Source organism: Gracilinanus agilis, chromosome 3, assembly GCF_016433145.1.
Source record: "Gracilinanus agilis isolate LMUSP501 chromosome 3, AgileGrace, whole genome shotgun sequence".
Taxonomy (NCBI): Eukaryota; Metazoa; Chordata; class Mammalia; order Didelphimorphia; family Didelphidae; genus Gracilinanus; species Gracilinanus agilis.
Window position 1 is genome coordinate 245,867,070 of NC_058132.1, and position 12,907 is coordinate 245,879,976.

General features: G+C 35.3%; 1 protein-coding gene across 1 annotated transcript in view; it reads left to right on the plus strand.

Annotated features, from left to right (window-relative positions):
- Nucleotides 1-12,907, plus strand: part of LNPK (lunapark, ER junction formation factor) — a 91,527-nt gene that overhangs the window by 38,079 nt on the left and 40,541 nt on the right. The window contains exons 6-7 of the mRNA XM_044669773.1: nucleotides 9,865-9,948; nucleotides 10,071-10,122. Coding sequence (XP_044525708.1) covers nucleotides 9,865-9,948; nucleotides 10,071-10,122 — 136 coding nt within the window. The remainder of the gene's footprint in view (nucleotides 1-9,864; nucleotides 9,949-10,070; nucleotides 10,123-12,907) is intronic.

Below are 12,907 nucleotides of genomic sequence, written 5' to 3' on the forward strand. Positions count from 1 at the left end.
GAGGTCCTGGGTTCAAATCTGACCTCAGACACTTCCTAGCTGTGTGACACTGGGCAAGTCACTTGACCCTCATTTCCTAGCCCTTAAAGCTCTTCTGCCTTGGAACCAATACACAGTATTGATCCCAAAACGGAAGGTAAGGGTTTAAAAAAAAACAGTAAGTCTTCCTCTGAGAAGACAGAGGATAAGAGGGGTGGTTTGAAATAGTTACTGTTAGGAGTATGATAGAGAAACAGAGAGGAATAAATAAATCACCTTGGTCTTTCTTATTTATCTTCAATCTTTCCTTTCTTAATGGCTTATTTTCATCTGTCTACAAATATGCTTAAGTTTCACGAGGAGTAAACAATGACTTCACTTGACCCTTCTATTCATCTAGCTACTACTGCCCCAACTTTGTACTCATTTAGCTGCCAAACTTCTTGAAAAAATTGCCTATATCTTGTTTCTACTTCCCCATTTTCCCACTGTTTCTCCAAACTCTTTGCAATCTTCCTTCTGCCCCTGCTTTTCTACTTAAATTGCTTTTTCCAAGGTGTCATCCATGACTTTCTGATTGCTTATTTAGTGACCTTATTTTTCTTGACTTATTTGTAGCATTGAACTGTTAACTTCTTTGTTTTGGATAGGGCTATAAATGATAATTTTGGTGCCTGGGGCAAGCAGTGGGAAAAGATACCCTCAATTCAGTTCCCCCCCCAACAAATTCAGTTTGGATTATACTGGGGTGAAAGGGAAGTATAAATAGTGGCCTTGGACTAGGTCAAGGCCAGATGTGCCTGGGAGAAAGTGAAGTGAGTTAGGTCAGGGCCTGACCAGGGATTGCCATTGCCATTTTGGGGGCTTTGGCAAAATTCTGGATACTGTATCTAATTGTGTTTCTGATGGATATCTTTTCTTTCTTTGGCTTGAGATAACATACTATCCTGCCTCCTGCCTTCTTGGCTGTCACTTCACTTCTCTATCCATTATACCATGCATACACAAATAACTATAATAAAATAAGTCATAAGTGGGCAAGAGTATTGTTTTTTTTTCTGTTCTGAGAAAGGAAGAATTACTGGTAGTATGATATAATGCAGTGAATGTTGGTCCTGAAGTCAGCAGAAACCTGATTTTGGCTCTTGCTTCTGATACTACTAGAGTTAGTGAAATTAAATTAACCTCCTGTTTTTCCTTATATGAAATAGGAATAATACTATTATTAGTGCTTACCTCACAGGGTTATTTTGAGGATCAAACAATGAAAAATTAGATATGTGTAAATGTTTGGCACATTTTAAAATACTATGTAAAGACCAGCTCTAATTGATGGGGAAGACAGTGGTGGTAGAGTTGGCAGTTGTATCAGGAAAAGCTTGATGGAGAAGGTAAGGTGGTTTTTCTGTTAAACTCAAAGAGTGTGATGAGAGCATTCGAAGCATAGGAAACATTTAAAAAAATCTGAACTTAACAAACATAGTAAAATGAGTATTTCCATACAGAATATAACAAGAGATTGTACATGGAACTGTAGATCTCTTTTATACACAACTTGCTTTTTTTTTTTTTTTAACCCTAATATCTTTTATATGTCCTTCTATATTAATTTTAGTTGTTACAGGGCTAGGCAATGGGGGTTAAGTGACTTGCCCAGGGTCACACAGCTAGGAATTATCAGAGGTCAGATTCGAACCTAGGACCTCCCGTCTCTAGGCCTGGCTCTCAATCCACTGAGCCATCCAGCTGCCCCCTACAACTTGCTTTAAAAAAACCCTATATAATAAATTCATCTTGAAACTTTCAAAACTGTCTCTACTTGCCTGTAATTCTTCCTTTTGCCTTTGTTCTGTTTTAAGCATTTTTTTAAAAAATCCTTATCTTCTCCTTTAGAATCATTACTGAGTATGGGCTAGGCAGTGGGGGTTAAGTGACTTGTCTAGGGTCATACAGCTAGGAAGGGTCTGAGGCCAGATTTGAACCTAGGGCCTCTTTTTTCACATTTGGACTCTCAATCCACTGACCTAACCAGCTACCCACTTGTGCATTTTTTTTTTAAAACACAATAATGTGTGTTGATTCAAAGATAGAAGGAGAGATGTAAGGGCTAGGCAGTGGAGGTTAAGTGACTTGCCTAGGGTCACACAGCTAGACAGTGTCTGAGGCCCAATTTAAACCCAGAACTTCTCCCTCTGAGCCTGGCTTTTAATCCCCTGTGCTACCTAGTTGCCCTGTTTTGTGTATTTTTAAATTATAATCTTTTTAAAAAGATGCTTCATTGACCACCCCTCCCTTTTCTTTTTGCTACCCTCTTTCCTCTCTTCATTTCATTTCACCTCTCTGTGAAGGAAAAGAATAAAAAGCCCATATAATATATATCCATGGTTAAGAACAAATCATAGTAAACATTGGAACTGAGAACAATAGCATGTAGACCAGTTTGGAGCACAGAAGATGTGGAGGGGAGCAGTATTGGGAAATTAGGATGAAAAGACAGTATATGGTCAGATTATTCAGGGCATTAAATGCCTGGTCAAGGAGTCTAACCTAAACATAATATGCAAATGGAGGAAATATAGAGGGCTTGTATGGGAATAGTGAAATTCCTTTTCTAAGTGAGATTAGCTTCACAATAATAGGAATTATTGATTTCAACAGGGAAAAGACCATACAGGAAGTGCTGTCCTGAGCCTCCTTGCAATAACCTAGCCAGATAATAATTAGAGCTTATATGATGGCACCAGATTGGATATAAGTGTGTAGAATTGGGAAAAAAGATGAAAAATTGTGGACATAAAATCAACAGAATGCCATCTTTTACATGAAACCTTTTCTGTTTGCCCAACTGCTAGTTTCCTTCCTTCCTTCCAACTATTTTGTATATAATTGTATTTATTAACTTTATATTTATGCTGTATATATTTTTATTTGTACTTTTTGTCTTCCTCTATTGAAACAAATCCATTTTGAGTAGGGATTATTTAATTTCTTTGTACTTGTATCTCCACTGTTTAACACAGTGCCCGACGGGCCATGGTTAGTTCGGACTTCATTTCAGAAGTTGCCAAAAAGAAATGAGGAGCAGAATTAAGCCAAAAATAAGTCTTTAGAACTGATCCTTTGAAGTTTGTATGGCTGTCTAGTGTTAATATAGTACTTAATTACTTTTTTGCTTAAAATTTTTCCTATTTCTTAGAAATACCCATGGAAGATATTCTTAAGTGAATTTTAAATATTTGTTCCCCTTATATTGTGGGACAGAAAAATTCAGGATATGGGAGTCAGGCAACCTGAATTTGAATCCTTTGTGGGCAAGTTACTGCTGCTTTTCAGGTTCATTTATACAATGAGATTTAGAAAAGGTGACTTCTGAAGGTTACTTATAGCTTTAAATCTATGGTCCTTCAGGGAGTTTGTTTTAAAGTTATTCTTTATTTATGAATAACTATTAGTAATCAATAGATAACTTATTGACTTTCACTTAAATTTTATCCATCAAGAAGTAGTAATTAATATCACTATAGCATCTATGTCTAAAATATCTGGATAAGTTTTTCTTTTCTTTTTTAAACCTTTATCTTCTGCCTTAGAACCAATGGTTCTAAGGCAGAATAGTGATAAGGGCTAGGCAATGGGAGGGTCAAATTACTTCCCCAGGGTCACACAACTAGGAAGTATCTGAGGTCATATTTGAACCCAGGACCTCCCATCTCTGGACCTGGCTCTCAATCCACTGAGCCACCCAGCTGCTCCCTGGATAAGTTTTTCTTAAAGGTGATGCCTGAGTGTATTTCATGTTTGGCAAATTACTCCCACTATTGGCAATTATTAAGTGACTGTTATATGTCAATCATTTAGTCAGTAAATATTTATTAAGTGCCTTCTCTGTGCCAGGTCTTGTGTTGACCACTGAGGATATAAAGAAAGTCAGTCTCTGCTCTTGAGGAGCTCACAGTCTTATGGGGAAGACAGCAATGAAACATATGGACAAACAAGATAGATACAGTAGAAATCAGAGATAACAGAAGAAAGACACTAGAATTAAGGGGGAATAAGCAAGGTTTACTCTAGATTTTAGCTGGGACTTGATGGAAACCACGCACACCAAGAGGTAGAGATGAGGAAGGAGAACTTTCCAGGTGTGGAGAACAGCCAGTAAAATCAAGAGATAGGAATGTCTTGTGTGAGGAATAGCAAGGATGCCACTGTCACTGGATCACAGTCCAAGTGGAGTGGTGTGAAGTGTAAGAAGACTGGAAATGTGGGAGAAATGAGGGTTGGGAAGCAGAGAGGCAAAGATTATGAAGGACTTTGAATGCCAAACAGAGGATTTTACATTTCATCCTGGAAGTGATAAGGAGACACTGGAATTTATTTAGTGAAGGTGACGTGGTTGGACCTGTGCTTTAGGAAAATCACTTTGACAGCTGAGTGGAAGATGTATTGGAGTATTCTAGGTGTGAAGTGAGTGGCGACCGTATCAGAGGAGAGAAGAGGGGAGGTGTATACAAGAGATACTATGAAGATAGAATCAATTGGCTTTGGCAACAGATTGCATATGAGAGGGTGAGAGGGAATGAGAAATCAAGGAAGACACTTAGGTTGCAAATTTGGGTGAGCAGAATGTTGGAACACCTGAATGCTAATAGGGAAGTTAGAAAGAGGGGAGGGTTTGGGAGAAAAGATAACAGTCAGTTTTGTACGTATTTATAGTTTAAATATCTATAGAACATTCAGATTTGTTCAAGAGCCAGTTGGATATGTAAGACTGAAGGTCAGCAGAGTTTTTGACTAGATAAATAGATCTGAGAATTATTAGCCTAGAAATAATAATTGAATTGGAGGAAACTGATGAGATCACCAAGTGAAACAATATAGTAAGAGGAAAAAATAGGACCTAGGACAGAATTCTTTGGTTTGTGAGCATGACCTGAATGAAGATCCAGCAAAGGACACAGAGGGGTAGTCAGATGGGTAGGACAACTACTAATGATAATATCTAATTATGTTGATTACTAGTTCCTGGCTTTTCAACCAAAGAATGACAGCCTACTACCCTTTAGTATGGCATCTCTAGTTGGAATTTCTCTATTCCCTCACAATGGGCTTTCCCTTTCCACTTTCGTCAATGATAATACCATTGGTTCTGGAAACCTGCTCTGTAACCAGTCTTTAGCCAATCTACTACCAAATTGTGTTGAATTTTTCCTCTGAAAGATCTTTATCCTTTTCCATTTCCATTGATTTCTTGATTGTTTTATGCCTAGATGACCACTGGTCTCCATGCCTTTTGATTCACCTTTCAGTTTATCTTACATGCTGCTGTCAAATAGCATCTAAAACATCCTTTCCATTTATACCTGCTCAAAAACTTTTAGACAATGGTTTTTCCTTTTCTTCCTGAAGGAAGTTCATACTTCTTAGCTTGGCATCTCAGTGTTTCTTAGGATTTAACTTCAGTCTGAATTGTGATCTGGCTTGTACAAGTTTCCAGTGTAATAAACCTTTGGTATAGCCAAGACTAGTTCTAATTTTTCTCCAAACACCTTCTGCTTAGCCAATTTTAAGCCTTTCTTTTTGTTATTCTTATCCTGACCATTGATCTTTCTTCTTTCAGTCTTTCCATATCTTGCCTAGTTAGGATATAGGTGAAGTCTCTTTTCCTTGATGAATGATTGAATTTAAAAAAGCATTTATTAAGTGCTTCTTTTTATGCTACAGCATAAAATTGGCATACCTTGAAACACTATCGTTTCAAGGAGTTCACATTATCCCTGTGATGTCCCTTATCACATATAAGAGGCTTCAGCTGCAGATTGGATGGCAAAAGCCAGGCCTCTTCAGGGTTCACTGGTAGAGCACATGGAAAGGTCTTGTAATCTTTAGGGCAGATGCTTAGGCTCCATTAACATTCTTATCAAAAGAATTAAAGTTGGTGGTCTCTCTTGTTTGACCTGAAGTATTGTGAATAACTATGACTGCCAAGAGTGGGAGATGGCAGGAAAACTAGAGGTAGTTGGTCCAAAGACTGTTGGAAAAGGGAAATTAGAACTGAGGGAACCTAGGCTTCTTATCACAGCAGGGGTGTGGAAGAGGAGTTGTCTATTGACAAGAAGATGTAGTGGAGAAGAAATCCCAGTGTGATCTCCTTAGGGAAGGGTTAGAAGGTAGTTATAAGTAAGGATGGACTTCTCCACAGCTTGTTTCACTGGGGCTATGTGGTGCAATGGATAAAGTGCATCTTTTAATCTAATTAACAATCTAATAAAGATTAGAGCTAGGATAATCCAAATTCAGTTCCTGACTCAAACACTTACTAGCTGTTTGACCTTAAACATGCCATTTAACCTCTTTTAACCTTAATTTCTTCATCTATAAGATGAGGGAAATAATAGCACTTACCTCCCAAGGTGATTGTGAAGATAAAATGTATATTTGTAAAGTACTTAGCACAGTGACTGGTACATAGTAAGTGCTATCTATATGCTAATATTAATTATTGTTATTATCATTATTAATTTTTAGTCTTCCCTGACATCTTTCTTTAGCTGTCACTGCTCTCTTCTTTCTCTGTAATCTCACAACATTGCATAAACTTTTTTTTTTTTTTAACTCTTACCTTCAATCTTGGAATCAATACTGTTTAGTGGTTCTGAGGCAGAAGAGTGGTAAGGGTGGGCAATGGGGATCAAGTGACTTACCCAGGGTCACACAGCTGGGAAGTGTCTGAGGCCAGATTTGAACCTAGGACCTCCTGTCTCTAGGCCTGACTCTCAATCCACTGAGCTACCCAGCTGCCCCCTGCATAAACTTTTGAAATTTAATCATATACTTCCTGCATTTTTATTAACTGTTTTGTATCTTTTGTATACTCCTTAGCATGTAGAACAATTTTGTGCACAAAGTACAAGTTTAATAAAAATTCTTGAATGAGTGAAGAAGTAGGATATAGTATTGGGGAATATGAACCCTTTTTAACTAATGAAAGATTAGATAATCTTCCCCCATACAAGGTTCATATTTTTATTTGGGAAATAGGGTGAGTAAATAGCAAAAAAAAAAGATTCTGCTTCTTATAGTTTGGGATTACAAATAAGTCTCAGGCCTGCTTAGGATCAAATTGTTGATCCCTAAATTTAGCTGCCTTTGACAAACACAAACTTTCTAGGAAATTTCTTCTTGTGTTCCCTGTCCTGAGTCAAAATAATTTTGGCTTTATTCTATGATTCCTAGAACTAGCATTAAGATTCTTTTCCTCTTTTGCCCTCCCCTCATTCCCCTTTTTGCCTTCCCCAACAGGTTCAGATGGACAAGTAAAATCTGTTTACCTGAGTTTTTATATAGGCATGGTTGTGTTTTGATTTCTAAAACTTACTTAAAAGATCATCATATTCTACCTCTCATCTCTGTAAGTCTGTCACTGCCACAGGAGTTAATTTATTCATCATATTCATGCCACAGTTATGGATTTGAGGGATGAATAAGTGAAATCTAACTTCGATTCTCTATATTTTATAGGTCCCTGCTATCTCAGCAGGACACCAGAGCCTAACCAGTTTGGGCATCTTGTTAATTGCCCTCCACTTAGTTATTTCATCCCTAATCCCCATCTCCTCTCTACATCTTGCTCAAATCAGTGTTATCATGGTCACTGGGAATAATATAATAACCTACTATGTTATCTCTTTCTAAGGAATTCCAGTAGACTTCTTAGACTAAAAGACCTTTCCTTGGGGACCATTTCTAATCTATCTACTGCCCTATCTTTCCCAGATACCTAACCACTTCTTCCTTCCTGTTCCATTGTGCCAGCCAACTTTCCAGAATGATTATACAGAAATTTATTATTTCCTTGTACTCTTAGATCTGGCGAAGCCAGATTTATTGTTCTCCAATCATGAACTTCCAACTTTCTCTTCAGTGGCTTTGCTTAGTCTATTTCTCCATCGATGAAATGCTTTCCTTTCTCTCCTGGTTTTTAGAACTCTTAGGTTCCCTTCAAGGCTCACCTCTACTGCCATTTCCTCCAAGAGACCTCATCAGAAGTTGTTTGAATCTAACTGTAAAAATGGAATTTAGTTCTTAAAGTCATTTGAGCAAATTGCAGTGCTAGTACCACCTCATCAATGGATATATTTTTTTTTTCTTGTATATATACTGCATTTATTTTTCTGTGAAGATTTATCACTAAGCTCTTTTAGGGCAGAAATTGTTTCATTTTTGTCTTTGTATTCCCAGTGCCTAGTAATTTCCTGGTGTTTCATGTTTGGTTTGATTTGACCCAAAGTAGTAAAATTCTGATCTATCTTGGCCAGCAGTTCTCAGTCTTTCTGAAGGAGTGTTGTTCTATCATTTTTTTTTATTGTCTTTGTTTAGGGATGCCTTCTGTACCATTGATAAAATTACAAATCTTATATATAAATCTTAGAAATCAAAGTAGATAAAAATTCCTTTTTTGGAGGGAGGAAGAGAATTTCATTGTATTCCTTGAGATAATTGTAGACAAGACAGTTGCATGAAAGCAAGTCTGGAATCACTCAACTAAGGCAATCGATTTCTTATATGTGGAATTGAGTGGTTAATGAGAAATATATTAACTTCTGATGTGGCAGCATCTTTTTTTTTTTTTTTAAATTTTAAACCCTTAACTTCTGTGTATTGACTTATAGGTGGAAGAGTGAGTGGTAAGGGTAGGCAATGGGGGTCAAGTGACTTGCCCAGGGTCACACAGCTGGGAAGTGTCTGAGGCCGGATCCGAACCTAGGACCTCCCGTCTCTAGGCCTGGCTCTCAATCCACTGAGCTACCCAGTTGCCCCCGTGGCAGCATCTTTTTAATTGTTTATACAATTTAGCAAATGTACTTGGAATTGTATTTTAAAATTTAGTTTAAAATTTTAAAATATATATGGCCTTTTGAATAACTATAAAGTATAACTAATCTAAGAAGTTGTCCTAAGTAGTTATGTGGAAGGATGATATCCAGTTAAGATTTTTAGAAATGTTTTATTCCTTTTGCATATTAAATACAACAGTATCTCCATACTAAATTTAAACTTTCTAATATTACCTTTTAACTGCTAAAACGACATTTTACTAGTGATTACTTTTAAAACAAAATCCATGTTTTAAGTTATAAAGTGACCTGAGTTCATTGTAAATAAATTACTGTAATAATGGATTCCTCTAGTTACAACCCCTAAAGTATGTATAGAACTCTGTAAATTTTTTATTTAAATTCTTACCATGTACACTTTTTTCCTCATCAGAAGTTGTTTGAATCTAACTGTAAAAATGGAATTTAGCCCTTAAAGTCATTTGAGCAAATTCCATGGCTGTTCTCCCAGTTAGTGAGTTTTCATAGCATTTGCAGCAAGCTAATTACTTCTGCTAATAAATAATCTAAAATCGATGCTGACAGCAGTTAATTGGCACAGAGACTTTATTCTGTAAAGCACTTGGCTAACGACCTTCTTTAAATTAATAGCATTAAGTGCTATGAGGAAATAAATCTGAGGAATTGCCTGTCATTTGCTTGTCATGTCTAATAACTTCCAATAATGATGGCTGATAGATTTTTGCACATTCCATTATTGAAGTTGGTGCATGTAATTATTCTCCTCATTATATGTAAACAATTAGTAATATTTGGTGGTTCTTTCCAATAAAGCTATAAAATACAAGTAATACATTAGAGGTTAGAAACTATTATATAATCTAAATTTTGCTTCCTTTGAAGTCTTTGAATACTGTCTTAGATATATTGCATGGTGTGTCTTTAGTTGTCACTAAGCTTTTCACTTAAAAATTTTAAATCAGACTTGTGAAAATAACATTTGTAAGCATTGAAAATTTAAAAATAACCTAATGGAAATTTTTGTTCACAGCTTGAAGAAGTAATGGAAAAAGAAACTTACAAGACTGCTAAATTAATTCTTGAAAGGTTTGATCCAGACTCAAGGAAGGCAAAGGTAGGGCTCTGATAGCAGCAATCATTTGTTATAAAATTAAAAAATATATATAATATGATAAAATATAATATAAAAAATGGCATAGCAAAACACAACACTTAACAACTTTCTATAATTAACAGGAGCTTGAGCCGATATCTTTAGGAGCAGCTGCACCTGCAAGACCTGGACAAGGTAAATAACTTTGTAGAAACTGCTGCTGCTGTTGGAAAGATCCATATTTATACAAGTGAGTTCAAAAGTGTGATGGAGAAGTATGAAAATCTATATGGAAAATTTTTGTGTTTTTATATTTGTTTTGAAATACAATTTGGGTTGGGTGGTCATTTTACCTGATGATGTTAGGTCTTTATGTGAATGGTTTGACAAATGAGATTACTTCTGAGATGTTAATGCCTGTTGAGATGAAATCTGGAATTGATTTTAACCTCTTGAAATTTGAGTAATCTTGTTTGAGATTTCAGTATAAGTTTGTTTTTAGTCAGCTGGTGGTTAGATTATATAGCAGAAGTCTTTGAATCTTTATATTGACTCACTTTGTGGAACTTTCCTTTCCTTTCCTTTGCATTGTAATTTGTTTTTTCCTCTGTGAATTTAGGAAATTAGGCAAACTTATAAATAAGAAAATTGAAACAGGAGCCCTTAGAATTGTAAAGTTTGTTTTTTTTTTTTTTTTTAAAGATTTCATGGCTTGATTGCTTAGCACAAGGAAAACCATTAATTTTATGCCATCTTATTCTAAGTAAATTTGAAAATTTATGATCTGATGAGGGTAAAACTAGCATTGAAAAGAAGACCACTTGAGTTTTGAGAAGTTTATGGCTCTACTTTCCTCCTAGAGTCTAGCAGTGTTGGTGCTACAAACCTGGAAGTTTTTAATCTTTAGTCTTCTCTTTTCAAAAATAAGCAGTGAGTCTTTTTTTCCCCCCCTTGAACTTCTTCTGATAGTGCTAGCTGGCACTTTAAAAAAAAAAAAAGCTGGCTGCTTTAAAAAAATACATTCACAAATACTGAGAAAAATCATACGTATTAAATTATGTATTAATTTTTTTTCATGTTAGAGAATATTAATTTAGAGTTGGAAAGGATCTTTGGGCATCTTTCTAATCCTCTGTTTTATTGATGCTGGAACTAAGGTACTAAAGGGTTAAATTACTTGCTAAATGTCACACAGATAACCCAAGCCTTTATTCCAAATCCAGGACTTTCCTCTGGACTGTGCTGCCAGTTTTCTTTTATGATACTGAAAATTCATAATTTAGGGGATTCTTTATGCAGTGATTTACATAATTATAATTTAAATTTTCCTGTAATTACCCCTTTTCAGGAAATATATTTTTTCATTGCTTATGTAAAGTTCCAGTAATTTTTATATTTATTTCCTGCAATTTATACTTTTCTCAGAGATTCTTAGTAAACATATCCATTGTCTTTTTTGAAATTTGATTTGGAAAGCAAACTGTCTGCTATCTAAGTTTCAAATAAGTGTTTAGATAAGCATTTATCTCATAGGACATTCTCATAGACAAGTAACCATATAGTTTGTTAGCAAATAACACTAGTGGGCCTTATGGGTACATACATTAGCAAGCATTCTGAAAGTGAATATATAAAAATGAAAAAAAAAAAAAAAGGATGTGTAATGTTTTTGCAATGATTTAAGGATAGATGCCTTCGATGAAGATTCCATGTTTATCTTTCCTAGTGCATGCAGTATTTTATTATTTATATAAAAATTTAGCATTAGTATCCTGACAATTTTTTTCTGTTCATTTATACTTGTGTGTGCCATTTTTAATATTTTCCTATAATCCCCAGGAAAGTTAGAAAGGCACATTTACACAGTAAATTGTATCTTTCATTGGCAAGGGTCAAATTAATCATTATGTTTTTGACATGTGACAACAGATCACAAACCTGTAACACCAAATGCAGTTATATCTGATTCTTAATGTTCCAAGAAAAGCATTTCTTAAATTTATGGATTTGTTTCTAGGATTAGCACAAAGGTAGTGCCCTCTCAGACAAAATATTTTGCACACACCTTACATAAATGCCATTACTGTCACTATTCAGACTTTTTAAAATCAGACTGTTATCATTTCCCTATCATTTCTTGGAATGGAAAGTATAAATTGTAGTACCATACCCACTGTTGGTGGCAATGTGAGAGTTAGTTCTAGGAGCTGACATTTTGACTTTTTTTTTTTTTGGTACTTGAGCCCCATGATTTTTGTTTCTACCGTCTGACAGTCCCCACCCTCTTTGCCTTAATAATCATTTTAGCTGAGGTTAGGTCAGAGAGAGAAGAGAGTAGGGGTAGTGGTAGATGTGAGGTCATTTGTATTCTGCCTTAGGGGAGGAACTTTATATAAATGTACCTCCTTTCACTATGTTCCTATAGTGGTTGACCAAAGTCTGTTTCGAAGAATGATCAACATTTCAGCTACATCTAGCTGAATTTAACTAGTTTTTTTCCAGCTGCTACTAAAGTTCCCTTGGAGATTAAAAAACTTTTTATTTTAAAATAAAATAAATTTAAATAATTTAAATTTGAAGCAATATGAAGTTTTAGACAGTAAAATTTATGACAGACTTTAGGAAATAGCTTAATCTATGGAAGATAGACAAAATATGTTGCATGTTTCATTTTAAGTTACTAGACAACTCTTAATTTATAATTTCTAAAAGGTTAGTTTTGGTGGGAGCAATTCATATGTTATCTTGCTACTATTTGTTTCTTCATCCTTTTCTTGTTTAAAAAAAGCAAGCAAGACTTTTGGTCTCATTTACTGACAGAGCTATTCTTAATGATTTAGTAATGTTTATGTAGCATGCCGAAGATATTTTATGAAGCCAAAGTTCTCTTTTCTAGAAAACTTTTTGAAAATGGAGTAAATTCCCTACTTGGGATGTCATGTTCTAATTTCAGGATAACCAGTGTTTTCTGTTTTTGTTT